The 17437-nt window shown below is 38.2% G+C and overlaps 3 protein-coding genes across 5 annotated transcripts in view; 1 reads left to right on the plus strand and 2 right to left on the minus strand.

Moving 5' to 3' along the window:
• LOC133547997 (T-lymphocyte surface antigen Ly-9-like) overlaps positions 1–17437 on the minus strand; it is a 280939-nt gene that overhangs the window by 118839 nt on the left and 144663 nt on the right. The window lies entirely within an intron of this gene.
• Positions 1–17437, minus strand: part of LOC133548174 (CD48 antigen-like) — a 160771-nt gene that overhangs the window by 3958 nt on the left and 139376 nt on the right. The window contains exon 1 of one of the 2 annotated variants that reach the window (XM_061893520.1): positions 1022–1275. The exons of the other annotated variant lie outside the window; for it this stretch is intronic. Within the exon in view, the coding sequence (XP_061749504.1) occupies positions 1022–1070 (49 nt within the window). The 5' untranslated portion in view covers positions 1071–1275. Of the gene's footprint in view, positions 1–1021; positions 1276–17437 lie in introns of those variants that run through there. 2 annotated transcript variants of the gene reach the window in all.
• The window catches only part of LOC133548057 (uncharacterized), a 51048-nt gene continuing 49121 nt past the window's right edge, over positions 15511–17437 (plus strand). Inside the window, exon 1 of one of the 2 annotated variants that reach the window (XM_061893486.1) lies at positions 15511–15573. The gene's annotated coding sequence lies outside the window, so the exon portion shown is untranslated. The remainder of the gene's footprint in view (positions 15574–17437) is intronic. The other variant, XM_061893473.1, reaches the window with a different exon arrangement.

A 17437-nucleotide genomic window follows, 5' to 3' on the forward strand; every position in this document is an offset into this window, starting at 1 on the left:
TAGCTGAGGGCCAATCAGAAGTATAGCAGGGCGGGTCATCGTCAATATGTATCAAGATAATACAGCTCTTGTCGACAAACACATTCTAAAAAGTCCAAATTTAGTGGAGTTGTGGAAAATCCCAATTGAATTTTATCTAAAAGTGTTTGAAGGAGGTAATGTCTCATCTGTTGAGAGAACATCTGTTATAATGTGTGGTGCATTATAGACGACAAGAGTCCTGCTGTGGCTCAGTACGTGTATTCAGGCTGCATGTAGGAAGTACAAGTGACGTAAACACACCTGACTCTGTGATATGTTGTAGGTGCAGGCACTGTAGCTGCCACAAGGTGGCGCAGTATGTCAATACAATTACTCTGTAACATCACATACTTAATGAAGTTTCAAGATCAATATCTCTCTTTTCATACACATACAACCAGTCCATAGATGTCAGTCAATGATGGAAATTATACTTGCAAATATGTTTTCTTTCCTCACTTGTCTGTTTTAAAAAATATATTTTTATTTATTAAATAATTCTATATGTAAATATTGAATGTATGCCACAATACGTATGTGACATTTGAGGTGACGTGAACTTGGTTGAAAAAGACAAAACCTGGTGACTAATGCCTGTCATAACAGCAACTGCGTGAGAACGTCTACTCGAATATCACGATATAGTCATTTTCTATATCGCACAGAGACCAAGCCGCGATATATCATGTGTATCGATGTATCGCCCAGCCCTACATCAAGTGTTGTCAATGTTTTGGATACCATTGCTCCTGTCAAAGTTAGAATGGAGAAATGAAGATTTGGTCTGGGCACAGAAAAGGGATGCTGCAGAACTGAACGGAACTGGTGCAAGTCAAAGCTCCACAAGTCCATTATGAGAACAAGACTTTGTGTAGAACAATATTTAGTTTGGTAGCAAAACACACAACAGGTGCAACACAACACAACGTTAGATCTTCTTTCTATTTGAACAAAGTCTACATTTATAAAGAATTATAGGAAAAGTAACATCAGAACTTACCTGCAGTGAAAGTCCACATGAAATAGACCAGAACATGTTGGTAGTCCATTGTAGACGATTCACTTTCACCAATTTTACCAAACTAGTTTGCTGTCTTTTGATAGCTTTTCACTGAACACAGCAAATGTAAAAGTGAAAGCCAGATAACCTGCAATACCTGAGAGTCTTAAATATTGATTTTCAAAATACGAGCATAGCCAGAGCAGTCATGGTATATGTAGCTGTACACTTAATATTATGCGCGTGTTTTTTATATGCATCCCTCAATAACCTGAGAGCCCTCAAAAGGTTTCCATCCAATCGCAACCAGGACTTTGGTAATAGACTCGGCCAATCAGTGACTTGCTGGCCGGCGGACTGGCCAATGAGAGGAGAGGAGAGGTTAAGGGGCTGAAAGAGGAAGTTAACAAGGAGCGGATGTGGTTAGTGCGTGTGCTGTGTGCGCGCGCGCCGTCTTCGAAATTGCACTTCGCTGGCGGTTATGATTAAACTTTTGATTGATTGATTGATACTTTTATTAGAAGATAGAAATCTGGGACACTATTGATTCGTCTGTTAGGAACATTATCAACAGCAGCTTGATTTCTGGCTGTGTCCCCTCCTTTTGTAAAAAACAAGCTGTTGTTGAGCCTTTGATTAAAAAACCAGGTCTTGATCCGACAAGTTTGTCAAATTATCGGCCCGTTTCCAAATTACCTTTTGTGTCAAAGATTTTGGAGAAATGTGTTCTGGCACAACTGCAGCCTTTTTTAGATGAAAATAGCACTTTAGATCCATTTCAGTTTGGATACAAAGCTTTGCACAGTACTGAATCTGCACTTTTAAAGGTTTTTAATGACTTGCTTTTAATGTCTGATTCTGGCAGCTCTGCCATTTTAGTGCTTTTAGATCTGACAGCTGCCTTTGACACAGTCCACCACAATTCTTTTAGACCGCCTGAGAGACTGTGTGGGTGTCAGGTGGTTCAGATCTTACCTGTCTGAGAGGTCCTTCTTTGTCAGGTTGGGGGACGCCACCTCCTCTTCTGCCCCTCTTTACTGTGGTGTCCCCCAGGGATCTATTTTAGGCCCCATCCTGTTCGCCCTTTATCTCCTCCCTCTTGGAGATATTTTTAAGAAACATGGAGTGTTTTATCACTTTTATGCAGATGACTGCCAAATTTATATGCCGATTTCAAAAAGCCACGGCCCCCTGACACCCCTTCTTAACTGTCTATGTGACGTCAAGGCTTGGTTAGCCCAGAATTTTTTAATAATGAATGAGGGAAAAACGGAAATTTTAGTTTTTGGTCAAGCCCTCACTGACTTGGGACCATTGCAAAATGATGTGCGTCCCAAAGTCACCAGCCTTGGCGTCACTATAGACAGCCATTTTAAACTAGACAAACAAGTCAATGGCGTTTTAAAATCGTGTTTTTATCACCTTCGACTTTTAGTAAAGGTTAAACCGTTTTTATCTTTTAACCTTTTTGAACAAGTCGTGCATGCTTTTATTTCAAGTGGCCTGGACTACTGCAATACACTTTATGCTGGCATTAGCCAAAAAGCTCTCTCCCGGTTGCAGTTAGTCCAGAACGCGGCAGCACGACTTTTAACAGGGGCCAGGAAACGCCAGCATATAACCCCAATTCTTCAGAGTTTGCACTGGCTCCCTGTTCATTTTAGAATTGATTTTAAAACATTGCTGTTTGTTTTTAAATCTTTACATGGACTGGCACCTCAGTATATCTCGGACCTTATCCAAATTTACATTCCTGCGCGCGCTCAGAGGTCCGAGAGCCAGTTTCAGCTCGTGGTGCCCAAGACCAGACTTAAGACCAGGGGAGACAGGGCCTTCTCTGTGGTCGGCCCTAAGCTCTGGAACACTCTGCCCCTCCATGTTCAAACTGCTTCCACAGTGGAGTGTTTTAAGTCTCGTCTTAAGACCCACTTTTATTCTTTGGCTTTTAACACTACGTGAGTTGTGTGGTCCTCTGTCCTCTGTGTTTTTTTATACACTTTGATTTCTATTTTACTGTTTTAATTGATTTTACCCTTTAAAATAGTTTTTAATCATATTTGTTTTTATATTGTTTTTATTGGTTTTATTTTTATTCATTTTTTGTTTTATTCAGTCATTGGTGGAGCATAATATTGTTTTTAACATGGCTGTGCAGCACTTTGGAAACGTTATTGTTGTTTAAATGTGCTATATAAATAAAGTGGATTGGATTGGATTGGACTGGATTGCACGGTTCAGTGCATATTGCGTACATCCATCCATCCATTTTCTACCACTTATTCCCTTTTGGGGTCGCGGGGGGCGCTGGCGCCTATCTCAGCTGCATTCGGGCGAAGGCAGGGTACACCCTGGACAAGTCGCCACCTCATCGCAGGGCCAACACAGATAGACAGACAACATTCACACTCGCATTCAATTGACCACTAAATGGTAACACCCGAATAAGTTTTTCAACTTGTTTAAGTCGGGATCCACGTTAATCAATTAATGGTACCGCTCTTATTTTCTGATTAGTCAGACGAAAATAGCTGAGGGCCAATCAGAAGTATAGCAGGGCGGGTCATCGTCAATATGTATCAAGATAATACAGCTCTTGTCGACAAACACATTCTAAAAAGTCCAAATTTAGTGGAGTTGTGGAAAATGTCAATTGAATTTTATCTAAAAGTCTTTGAAGAAGGTAATGTCTCATCTGTTGAGAGAACATCACATAGTTAATGTGATTCATTTGTTAATTTTCTTTCCTCTATCTCAGGGGTGTCAAACTCAAATACAGAGTGGGCCAAAATTTAAAACTGAACAGAGCCACGGGCCAAGGTTGAACGAATTAACCTTTTAATAGGGACCCAAACAAGTTTTGTATTGAATATTGAACAAGCAAGGCTTGTATAAAGTTATAGTGACATGTCAAGTCGACATTAAAAAATATCAATGACATATCAAGTAAAATGTAAATAAAAATTGAATGCCTCTTTTCTAATTGCAGCTTTTTAAATTAAATATCAAAATAAACTTTTTCCACAGGCTAATAATAAATTTGCAAATAAAATAACAATAACAAATTAATCAAATATTCAAACTTTGAAGTATCAGGAGGAAATCCACGAGTTAAATATTAATTTTTGCTTGGGGAGTATATTGTGTGTGGTGACTTGGTTTTGCATTTTAACTCTTGACACCACTGTGAGGTTGGAGTCGCAGGTAACAGGATGAGGACCAACACTCATTTCTGCAACAGTCCCCACTTCCCCTGCGCGTGGGAGGGGAAACGTTCGTGTTGTGGGTTTTGTTAGACTTTTTCACACGATCTCATGCTCAAAACGGGTGTTGTTATTTGTTCCGACGTGTAAGGGCGATTGCAATGCATATTTCTTCAACAGAAATACCTTTTACACTCACGTGGTATAAACAACTTTAACATTCTTACTAATATGTGCCACACTCTGTGAACATACACCAAATACATTTCTGATAAACATCGACTCTGTAACACATTATAAACGCAAGATAAGAATTACCCATAATGCCACCGTGCAGTACTCTGTGAAGTGATCCTAACGGCCGGAGCAGAGTCAGTCGGACAGAGCCTGTTGTGCTGTGCGCATGCGTCGTCTAGCATGCGTTTCAAAACACTACATTTTCAGAGTAAACATTATGTAATATTTTTAGGTTTATGTAGTACAACTATTAAACATTTAAATAGTATGAGGAAACATAAGTAAAACTTACTCTTCCCCCATAATTCATGTATTACGTTAATAAAATGTTTAATTTTACTTAAGAAACTCTAGTTCTTACCAGGGGCGTCACTAGACCTAATACTGTACTGGGGCACACCTGGGGCACAAATAATTCATGTGAGCGTGCAAAGCGCGCAAGCCAAAACATTTTTAGCACTTATTTATCATTAAAAATACATAAATAGTGCTTTAAACTATGATATCATATCAGATTATGTTGTATGGATCTTTGATTAACCACCTGAAATTAACTAATGCATTTGACCTACTTGTGCACTTTTTTACTCCAGACTTCTAAACTGCTACTGATAAAAGAAAAAAGGAAGAGCAATGAATCTTTTTGAAATATATATTGCAGTAATCATCTGCAAATTTAACATCTACAAAAGTAAAACAAAAAATAAAGCACCCCTACATCTCTGGGTTCTTTTATATTATTTAATTTCCATTTATGGCAATGTGGCTAATCCTATTTCAGATACACAAAACTATAAAATATACACAAAACAATAAAGCCACAGTAGTAGAATAAATGAACAACTGTTGTGTGTCTGTTCAGGGAATCATTTTCTGAGAAGTAAACTGTAACGTCTCGTTTTCATTTTTGCAAAGTGGTCAATCAATCTGGACAGACATTTTTTCTGGAAACAAAACCAGATGCTTTAGCTGTAGCCATTTTTCTGGTGACAAAACAAGATTATTTTAGTCAAAGTCACACCGATTAACAAGACAAGTTTACTGTGCTATTTTTCTGTGAAATAAACTTGAATGATTTAAAAATTTGGCTCACGACTTGATGATATGGAAACATGTTTTTCTTCCTGAAGATAAACCATTTGAGAAGCACTCAACTCACACATGCTTACTCCAAATCATCATTGATGCAGAACCAGCAGACAATAACCAACATTATGTTTCATGTTCATTGGAAATTCCCCCGACAGCTCGTACAGCAAATGAATATGTTTGTCTTGATACAAGGAATAACGTTAGCTAACTTAGCATCAACTTAAGACAATGATGTTGCCTAGCTAGCTAGGACTTCACTTACATCTCTCATTCCTGCTGCTTCTTCTCTGCTGCGGGCGAATAACTTTCTTAAATCCATCTAGGAGTTACAGTTTGAGTCAAATCAAAATCAAAATAATGTAGTTAACAAATCAAAATGATGTAATTAACAAATTGTTGCTGGCTAACGTTACCTACCTCAGCAGTGATTCTCATCCTCTCTCTCTCTGTCTCTTTCTCTCTCTCAACTGAAGTCTTGATCCACACGTGAATAAATTACCATATTAATTAGCCATGTGTTCATTGTTAAGTGGAGTGAATACAGTAGCAATCAATTACCATACTAAGTAGTATGTGCGCTGTTTATGTTATGTAGACTTAAAACTCTGAAGCGTTTTTTTTGTATTGGTGAAATTTTTACTGGGGCACTGCAGATCAACAGTGGGGCACGTGCCCCAGTGAAATCTGTCTGGCGACGCCCCTGTATCAGACAGTGCTCCAATGCATGTTCACTTTTACAGTAAAGACAGGAAATAGAGTTCGTCTTGGAGGTATTCACAAATTTATTGAGGTGTGCAGCCGGTTTAGGTCTAGTGGCAACTGTCACATGAGTTGCGAAACTGTTCCTTCTGTACTGTGATTTGCTTTGATGTATAGGCTTGGGTTTGGTTATTGTTTTATCTCGAGGGATGTCCTGAATGTTGCCAAAGACAGGATCTGAAGCAATTCTGACCTGCTGTTCAATAAATTTAACAATGTCTGTGAAACAAGCACGTCGCTTTTGTTGGTCAACAATGTCGGCTGCTTTTCCTCTCCACTGGTCCCTTATTTTTGTATGGAAGCTTGTGTATGAGCATCTTCATGCTAGCTGGCATGTTGAGCTCGTCCAAGTACTGCAGATCATCCATGGCATTGGAGCATTCTCGCAAGTACAGTGCAAAAGCTCGGAGATTTTTTACATCTTCAGCCTTGATGTTTGGCCATACCATAATTTTGTCCAGGTAGGCAGCTGTTATTTTTGAAGGATTTCCAAAGTGTTCCCTTAGTAGGCGTTTTGCTGTAGCATAGCCTCTCTCTGTAGGCATATAGAGGCAACTGTGCACCAACTCTCTGGGCTGTCCTTTGGTGAACTGTTCCAGATAGTATAAGCAGTCACCACGATCATTGGTTTTTGCCTCTATACAATATTCAAAAGCTTTTATGAAAGCCTGAAACTGCAATGGGTCAGCTTCAAAAAACGGAATTTGTCTGTGTGGAAGTAATTGGGAGGTTTGTGCTTGAACCAGGAGTGTCATCATTTCATTTTGCCTCTAATACAGTGTGGAATTCACCTGGTATTGTGTTGCCTTGAAATGAATGAAATGCTTGAGGTAAATTTTGCCTTGATTGGTTTTCCACAGGATCCAAAGTTGATGAGCGAAGTGGTTGGTTGTTTGGTTGAGGGTGTGAATGGACCTTGTTTGGGGCATTCTTGGCTGTGTGGAGCTCTGAAGGAGCAGCTTTAAGAGATGGCTGACGTTGTTGTACAGGCGGAGTGGGCCCTTTTTTTGGTTTTGTCCTTTACCTATAATAGGACTCCATTCCATCAGACTCTTCGCTCCTGCCGGCAACACTGGCTTCATGGAGGACAGACAATCTAGCATCGTGGGCTGCTATTTCAGCATCCAACTCCATTTGCTCCTTTTTCCTCCTTATGGCCTCTGCTTGTTCCTTCTGTTCCCTCTTTAGAGCTGCTGCCTGCGCCTCCAATGCATGGATCTCTTTTAAAGCAATAGCACGGGCGACAAGTGCTGCCTTATCTGCCTCTGCTATTATGCGAGCAGAAGAAGTGGAAGACATTTTGCTTTTGTTTGAGACTGTGGATTGAATAACCTTTGATAAGACAATAGATGGAACATTTGAAATGCTGTTGTGGGGTTGTACACTTTCATTTTCAAAACCATCAACAGCGGAACCCTCATTTTCAACATCATCATCATCATCATCATCATTATCATCATCATCACTTTTAAAACACATCAACCGGTCAACCTTTTCAATAAAACCATCAAAATTCAACATTTTTGCTTTGTACCAAGTCTCATGTTTAGTACTCTCATATTCTGGCAACAGAGACAACAAAGTTATGTGCACTTTTCCAATTTCATGATATAAATCCACGCTAAATTCCTCCTTTAGCTCATGTGAACGTGTTTCATCATTTATCACAGCAATGACCCCCTCTTTTAGTATTGAGAGTCTTTGCAACTTTGATTTTATTTCCCCGTGCAAACTTTCAATTTCGTGACCTAGAGCCTTGGGTGCCATTTTTACCACACGTTTTTTCCCTTCAAGCCCTTGTCCAACATTGTCACGTTCAGCCACAGTGTCCCCTTGTGGCTGTTTATGTTCATCTGCGCATGCGTGTGCTCCCTCCTCCTCCATTTGGAAAAATCAAAGTTTGTCAACCCGCACGCAAGTCAAGTCAAATAGTCACCCAAAAAAATTGATTTTTCAATATTTGTGTGCACACAATTTAACAATGGCCATTTTTTATTTTTTATTAAGTGGGCGCGCCGCTAAAACATACCACACTCAACGCTGCTCCGCGTCCTCCTCCACGCATGCGCGCGGCTTGGTCCGATGGGATGATCTGCAGGTGCTGTTGTTGTTGTTGTTGTTGTTGTTGTTGTTGTTGTTGTCCCCGATGAGTGACCCTGTTGCTCTCCAGTGGTACTCGGAGCTGTCGATGCAGAGCTTGATTGCAGGAATGTGTCCGCCGCTTCGCCGATCCCTTTCTTCCGCCGCCGGCTGCCAATCAAACTCTGACAGCGGCAGGTGCGATCCTCTTCCAAAACAAGCCTCGCAGCTTGTTGCTTCCCAATAAACAACTCGCTTTTAGGTGAGGCAGTTTTTGACTTAAATGTAGCGGTAAAGTCCTATACTATTACTGCTACTGGTTGCCGAATATAAGTGAAGCTAGTTCAGACGTGTGCAGCCGGCTAATAATTGATGTCCAAAATTGTGTCCATGTTTTAATAAAAATATTTAATTTCATAAAGTCACATTTATATAACACACTTTGTACAAAAACTGAAAATACACGGGAGCAAACAAACACTAGCCTGGCACAGTCAAAAACTGTTGCGCCTCTACTCAGCAACACCTGAGCAAGATCCTGACTCCTCCCTAAATAGACAGGCACTTGGCCTTGGAGCCAACCCCTTTAGTGACGTCATCAATTTGACAGAAAGTGTATTTGGCTCTAACACTTATCTTGCGTTTATAATGTGTTACAGAGTCGATGTTTATCAGAAATGTATTTGGTGTATGTTCACAGAGTGTGGCACATATTAGTAAGAATTTTAAAGTTGTTTATATCACGTCAGTGTAAAAGGTATTTCTGTTGAACAAGTATGCATTGCAATCATCTGTCTAAAAATATGACGTGCTTGGTCACTCACGCTCGCAAGCGGTATAGTGTAACAGACAGAAAATGGATTAATGGTAAATTCAAGGATAAGCAGAATTTTATCGCTTGATTGCTCAAGGTTGTGCCTTTTAACATCCTGTTTTCTCGCACAATGTGTACACTTCGCGCCTGCGCGGTGCGTGAGTGCGCGCGCCGTCTTCGTAATGGTCCTTTGTGGGCGGTTATGATTAGACCGCCCCTATTTTCTGATTGGTCAGGTGAAAATAGCTGAGGGCCAATCAGAAGTATAGCAGGGCGGGTCATCGTCAATATGTATCAAGATAATACAGCTCTTGTCGACAAACACATTCTAAAAAGTCCAAATTTAGTGGAGTTGTGGAAAATGTTAATTGAATTTTATCTAAAAGTCTTTGAAGAAGGTAATGTCTCATCTGTTGAGAGAACATCACATAGTTAATGTGATTCATTTGTTAATTTTCTTTCCTCTATCTACTTTAAGTTTACACCAGAGTCTACCCGAACCCACTTATCTATGCGTACTTCATATCAGGACCACATGATTAGCATATGGGCCTAATTATTGATGTTATGATTGCAATGACTATTTTAGTAGAATAATGAATGACAGGTCATCACTACAATTAATGAATATGGTTTTAATATTACTATAAAAAGTATTTACGTTTCTGCAAACAACTCAAACTATGGAAAATGAGATATCAGCCCAGATCAGTATAGATGGCAGAGTTAAAAATATGTATTTAAAAAAAACAACAAAATAAGCTAGCTCCATACATTAGGCAAATTAAATCTGAGAGATAATAGTGTAAGATTTACTTGTTCAGCCATGATAGCCCCATGAAAACATGATTTCTTTTCTTTTTAATCCCAGGGAACTGCCATGGACCTTTCATCATAGATATGAATAAACACTCCATGTTTCTCCAGCGTAGCGGCCATCTTACCTCAGACAGCTGGTCCCCATCGTTTTATTGATGTCAATGGTACATGTACTATTTAAATAAACATATACATACAATACCCTGACATTTATAACAAATCGCACCGTTTGGAAATTAGTTGAAAATTGAGCAAGTTATGGTTATTTAAATAGTACATGTATGGCGTCACATTAGCGCCAAAAATCCAAGCACATAAAAACTGTTATCGCGCGCTGATTCTCCACTTCAACTCATTTCCAAACGGTTCGATTTGTTATAAATGTCAGAGTATTGTATATGTATAGTACATGTACCATTGTCAGAGTATTGTATATGTATAGTACATGTACCATTGTCAGAGTATTGTATATGTATAGTACATGTACCATTGTCAGAGTATTGTATATGTATAGTACATGTACCATTGTCAGAGTATTGTATATGTATAGTACATGTACCATTGTCAGAGTATTGTATATGTATAGTACATGTACCATTGTCAGAGTATTGTATATGTATAGTACATGTACCATTGTCAGAGTATTGTATATGTATAGTACATGTACCTTTGTCAGAGTATTGTATATGTATAGTACATGTACCATTGTCAGAGTATTGTATATGTATAGTACATGTACCTTTGTCAGAGTATTGTATATGTATAGTACATGTACCATTGTCAGAGTATTGTATATGTATAGTACATGTACCATTGTCAGAGTATTGTATATGTATAGTACATGTACCATTGTCATCAATAAAATGATCGGGTCCAACTGTCCGAGGTAAAATTAAGAAACATAGAGTGTTTATTCATATCATATCATTCATTAATTTGCCTAATGTATGGAACTAGCTTTTTTGGTTGTTTTTTTAAATACATATTTTTAACTCTGCCATCTGTACTGATCTGGGCTGATACACATAGGCGCCGCACACGCACTAAACAAATACGCTCCTTGTTTACTTCCTCTTTCAGCCCCTAAACCTCTCCTGTTTGTCCTCTCCTCTCCTCTCATTCGCCAGTCCGCCAGCCAGCAAGTCATTGATTGACCAAGTCTATTACCAAGGTCCTGGTTGCTATTAGATGAACACATTTTTAGGGCTCTCAGGTTATGCATGTAAGAAGCAGGTACACAATATTAAGTGTACAGCTACATATACCATGACTGCTCTGGCTATGCTCGTATTTTGAAAATCAGTATTTAAGACTCTCAGGTATTGCAGGTTATCTGGCTTTCACTTTTACATTTGCTGTGTTCAGTGAAAAGCAATCAAAAGACAGCAAACTAGTTTGGTAAAATTGGTGAAAGTGAATCGTCTATAATGGACTACCAACATGTTCTGGTCTATTTCATGTGGACTTTCACTGCAGGTAAGTTCTGATGTTACTTTTCCTATAATTCTTTATAAATGAAGACTTTGTACAAATAGAAAGAAGATCTAGCGTTGTGTTGTGTTGCACCTGTTGTGTGTTTTGCTAGCAAACTAAATATTGTTCTACACAAAGTCTTGTTCTCATAATGGACTTGTGGAGCTTTGACTTGCACCAGTTCCGTTCAGTTCTGCAGCATCCCTTTTCTGTGCCCAGACCAAATCTTCATTTCTCCATTCTAACTTTGACAGGAGCAATGGTATCCAAAACATTGACAACACTTGATGTAGGGCTGGGCGATACATCGATACACATGATATATCGCGGCTTTGTCTCTGTGCGATATAGAAAATGACTATATCGTGATATTCGAGTAGACGTTCTCACGCAGTTGCTGTTATGACAGGCATTAGTCACCAGGTTTTGTCTTTTTCAACCAAGTTCACGTCACCTCAAATGTCACATACGTATTGTGGCATACATTCGATATTTACATATACAAATATTAAATAAATAATTTTTTTTTTTAAAAACAGACAAGTGAGGAAAGAAAACATATTTGAAAATATAATTTCCATCATTGACTAACATCTGTGGACTGGTTGTATGTGTATGAAGAGAGAGATATTGATCTTGACACTTCATTAACTATGTGATGTTCTCTCAACAGATGAGACATTACCTTCTTCAAACACTTTTAGAGAAAATTCAATTGTCATTTTCCACAACTCCACTAAATTTGGACTTTTTAGAATGTGTTTGTCGACAAGAGCTGTATTATCTTGATACATATTGACGATGACCCGCCCTGCTATACTTCTGATTGGCCCTCAGCTATTTTCACCTGACCAATCACAAATGAGGGGCCGTGTAAGAATAACCGCCCACAAAGTGACAAAACGAAGACGGCGTGCGCGCAAAAGGATGTCGTGCGCGCGCACGAAGTGGAGAATCAGCGCGCGATAACAGTTTTTATGCGCTTGGATTTTTGGCACTAATGTGATGCCATATGCTATAGCTAGCATATGGGTAACGTTACCCGTGTTACCCATGACGTTAGCTAGCAGAGCCGTGCGAGTGGTAATACGAGAGAAAGAAGGTGCGAATGAACGAAGACTTAATTCCCAAGAAAAACAGCAGGGGGTACAGCGTCTGGCAGTGGTTTGACTTCAAGTGGGAAGATGTCGAACAGACAACCGTAATAAGTCAAGCATGCGGCACAAGCGTTGCTACAAAAAGTAGCATTACTGCTAATATTTAGCATCATTTGAAAAGTCACCTGCTAGGGAATGAAGAGTGCTTACTTCGCATGTCAACATCTCCGTTCGGTGCCACACGCCCACACCATCAAAATGCCGAGGCAAACATTTCTGCATCAACACCGTATGAAAAAAATATAATTTAATAACGTCCGTAGTAACCTACCACATAGCAAAGGACGAATACTATGATTTCTTATTATGCAGCTCATTTTTATTTGACACTTAAAATGTTTCTGACAATCCTGCACTTTCTGTTTTGGAAATGACATGAACGTTTGTGCCACTGCTTAATAACTGTTTAATAAATATAGTTTTGGTCAATTGCCTTAGTTGTGATTTCCTTCTCTGCATGAAAAATTAAAAGTAGCATATATTAATACAGTATGAATAAGAATGTTTTAATGTAGACAAATAGAATCATCATACTGCTGTGATTATATGTATCAAGTGTTCATTCAAGTCCAAGGCAAAATATCGAGATATATATCGTGTATCGTGATATGGCCTACAAAATATCGAGATATTTAAAAAAGGCCATATCGACCAGCCCTAACTTGATGTATAAAAGTTCAACATATCATCAACATTAACATACAGGGCGTTTTCAAACTTAATCATTTCCACAAACTGTTATGGAAATTACTCTCATTACAATCCTGCAAAGTAGATAATGCTGTGTTTATACACATTAAAGTCTCTTGTGTTTTGTTTATAAAAAAGGGTCTTAATGGTGCACCACTACAGCTGAAGACTATTTATCTGTTTATGTCCCTTTCACAGTTTCTGCACAGGATGTGAAATATTTCCTGAAGGGTCAGGACATACACTTCATGCCATCCATCTCTGAACAACCTATTAGATTTATCTGGCTACATAATGAAAATGATGTGGTATTTTTTACTGGCACGGAGAACTATGTGCCTTCTTCATACAAGAACAGAATCACTCTGGACCGGGTCTCTGCAGAACTCACCATCAAAAACGCCACATATGAAGACAGTGGAGACTATCTCCTAGAAATGAACATAAACAACGAGCCTCGTACTTTGCTGTATACAATTGAAGTTATAGGTAAGTTTACATTTCCATTCATAAACATTTTAACACAAATATTGAGCACTATAAATATTAACTTGTCTAATCTAGGTTCATTAACAATAGTGTTGATTGTGTTACATTTGAGCTCAAATGTGAACACGACTCAACACCACATGAATCTCCACCCCAAAAACAAAAAAAACAAACATCTGACCTCATGTTGACCATCCTTCTGTTTTCTTACAGACAAAGTATCCAAACCCAACATATCCTGTGAGATGAGCGACACAAAGCAGGCGACACTTGTGTGCTCAACAGAGTCCAAACATCCTCATTTATTAAAGTTGAAGTGGAGCTCACCAGGAAAGGAGCAGACTGGACCAAATTTAACAATAACTGTCAGGAATGAAGATGATGATCAAGTTTATCGTTGTGATGTCAGCAACCCTCTGACCAATGAAACGGCTTCATTCACCGCTAAGGACTGCTTCCTGGGTAATTATAATCAATAATGATGGCTGTGAAATCGAGGTGTTACATATTTAAATCTTATTTTGGATATGATGTACTTTGAAAAGTTGATTTGAGTTTGACTTTTGTTTTTCTGTGCAGGTAAAAGATCAGATGTTCATCTGATTATCATATTAGTCTGTATCTTCATTCTGGTCATCTTGTGTTGTGTTTTATACATAACACCTCAATATCTAAAGGGTACAGAAACTCGACATGACAAAAGACAATCAATCAAAGTCACATTAGTTATTTATTTAAATGTAATTAATACCTTGTTGGGATGTTAGTTTCCTTACCTCACTAAGGTGATTGGAATGTAATTATCTTTGTGTTGTTGTTTCAGTGTCCAAAGAGCGTGATGAAAAGACATCCTTCTTAGACCAAGTACTCACTCTTCCCTCCAACTCAGGTAAACTAAGTCATTACACTTATTGTGTTCTGCTTCATGATATTATTTTTTTATCCCGTTTCAGAATGTTGTGCATTTTTCCCTTTTTTGGTGTGTTTTAGGACTGAATGTGTTGACTGAGGATGAGAAGATGGATTCAGAAGGAGCCATGCGACTCACTGCTTCTGTTCCTGCACTTCATTCCTCTTCAACACACTTAAACACTATCACTGAACTTTCAGATACCAGCAATGATCAGCAAGATCAGCAGAAAAATTCAGAGAAAATGTGAAAACAGATGACTTCCTGAGTGGAGCGACACTCAGTGATTGGGGAGGAATTAGAAGGTGAAGCAAGAGTTGGTAAAGAATCAGTCCTACATATGACAGAAATGTACATCTCAAAAAGAAGGAAGAGTTCAGGGAGAAAACAAAGACAATTTATTTAAACCGAAATAACTAATAGTTTGAAAAAGGAGTTAAGGAAACCATCTATGTTAAAAGATCATTTTGAAACAAAAAATGGAGGTTGTAGCAACATGAGCTGACAAATTCTCCAACAACTGGATCATTTATTTTTCCCCCCAAGATGTTGCCGCTGTAGTGGCTGCTGGTGGCAGGAGCTCTGTGCTCTTGTGTCATCCTTCTGTGTTCCTGGTGTTTCCTTCTTGTTTTCATGTCGGTTTTGTTTTTCCTTTTGGTTCGGGACCCTTTGATGTGTTGTTTTAAGTATTTTTTTATGCACAATTTTGTTAAGTAAGGATTAGAGCGTCGAATGTTTGAAATGTTTGGTCATAATTACACATGGTATTTACGCAGGTATCACTCCGCCAGAAAAGTAGAGACCTGTTAAAGTGTTTCGCGTTTCCAAAACAGGTATGTGGATTTGTGTATTATTATTTTTTGTGTGTGATAAAACCTTGTTGTTAATGTAATTTAAATTAATATTTTTGTATGAATGAATGTTGTTTATTTCCTCTTCTATCGGACTTTAGCTGATGAGGTATCACTCCGCCAGGAAAGTACAGACCTGTTTATGTGTTTCGTGTTTCCAAAACAGGTGGCCAATAAATGACGGAATGGTGGAGTGTCTCTTACTTAAAAGAAAAAACTACACAACGTAGAATAAGACTCACTGCACATATATGATGTAAATACTGTACATAGATTGTGTAAATATTGCATAAATGTTATATTTTATGTCACTATATTTAGTTTATTTATACCTGCATTGTCCTTTCCATCCTTACACTTTCCATCATTGTAACTGAGCTACTGTGTGGAACAATTTCCCTTGTGGATCATTAAAGTTTGTCTAAGTCTATGATCAAAAAAGTATGAAGGTTCTTAGAGGTTCTTTTTTTTTAAAGATGGAGAACCACTGTTTAAGACGATACATATTTCAGTAATTGTATAGAATAGACGGACCTGGCCTTGAGGAGGAGACGGTTTTATTTTCAAACAGTGGGAAAAAAATATCTCCTAAGGCAGTGAGGAGCATTTAAGGAGCGAGTGAAGGCGGTGAAAATAGAAATATTTAGTGTGTGCATTCAGGTAGAAGTAGTGAGGCACTGTGCTGCTAGTGTTTCAGTGAGACAAAGGCACCAGAGTGAGCTACAGTACAAAGTGTGTGTAGAAGAAGAGTGTAAAGGCGGCACCATGGCAAAGGTCTCGGGTGTGATGTCATACTGACCTTCAAAAGTGCAAAAAGCTAATATATATATCTATATATATCACTAGTGTGATGGGCTTCCAAGAGCGTAGCAGTGCATCCCACCTGAGAACATTTAGTGTGGACCACTCCAGCTCCGACAAAGTTTGCAGGGTTAGGATCAACGCCCTCCAGCAAACCCACACCAAAACCTATAATCTAGCAAACATAAGTCATGTCAAGTATTATCAAGCATTAACTCTTTGTCATACAAGCATTAAAATATGTTTTGTCATGAGGTTTGGACATCAGGTCCTGATTTTTCTCTGTTTTAAAACACTGAAAATCCAAAATGTACAAAAGCTTCACTTCATGTGTGGTGATGTCCAAAACCTTGTAATGTGCATTGCTGCCACCTACAGGACATGAGGAAACATTACAGTCTATATGACACATCATCTTATCACATATTCAGTAAATGATGTGAACCATACAGTCTTTTATTATATTCATGCGACCCCGAAAGGGACAAGCGGTTGAAAAATGGATGGATGGATGTGAACTGTATTGCTATTTATTTTTGTTTTAGAAATTATTTCTAAAAAGTGGTAGGAATAAATAAGCTGTGCTTCTTCCTAATCCTTTTCGGAATGTAAAACTGTAACTGTATACATGTTTGAAACACATCACTATATTGTTTTTATTTTTTTTGATTTATTAAATCATATCCGAAATAAATAAATACTTACAATACAATGACTCATATCCGTGGTCTATGTAGCTGCAGCATACATAATAGGTGGCACACCGTGATGACAAAACTAAACATTGTTATTTAAAATATTGTATTAAATGGATTTATTTAGAAAAACTAAACATAAAATTTATTGTTGGACTTAATTTACAAAAAATTATATCAAACACAATGACACAATAATAATTGTCATAAATTTTGAACAATTACTGGCGCTGTAAAATATTGATACACAATATAAAGAATCCTAAATACAATTATTTTTGTTAACATAATGTCTATTTTTTAAATGAGAAAATATTTGTATTGAACGGATTAAAAATATATAGTAGAAA

The sequence above is a fragment of the Nerophis ophidion genome, linkage group LG02 (assembly GCF_033978795.1).
Source record: "Nerophis ophidion isolate RoL-2023_Sa linkage group LG02, RoL_Noph_v1.0, whole genome shotgun sequence".
Taxonomy (NCBI): domain Eukaryota; kingdom Metazoa; phylum Chordata; class Actinopteri; order Syngnathiformes; family Syngnathidae; genus Nerophis; species Nerophis ophidion.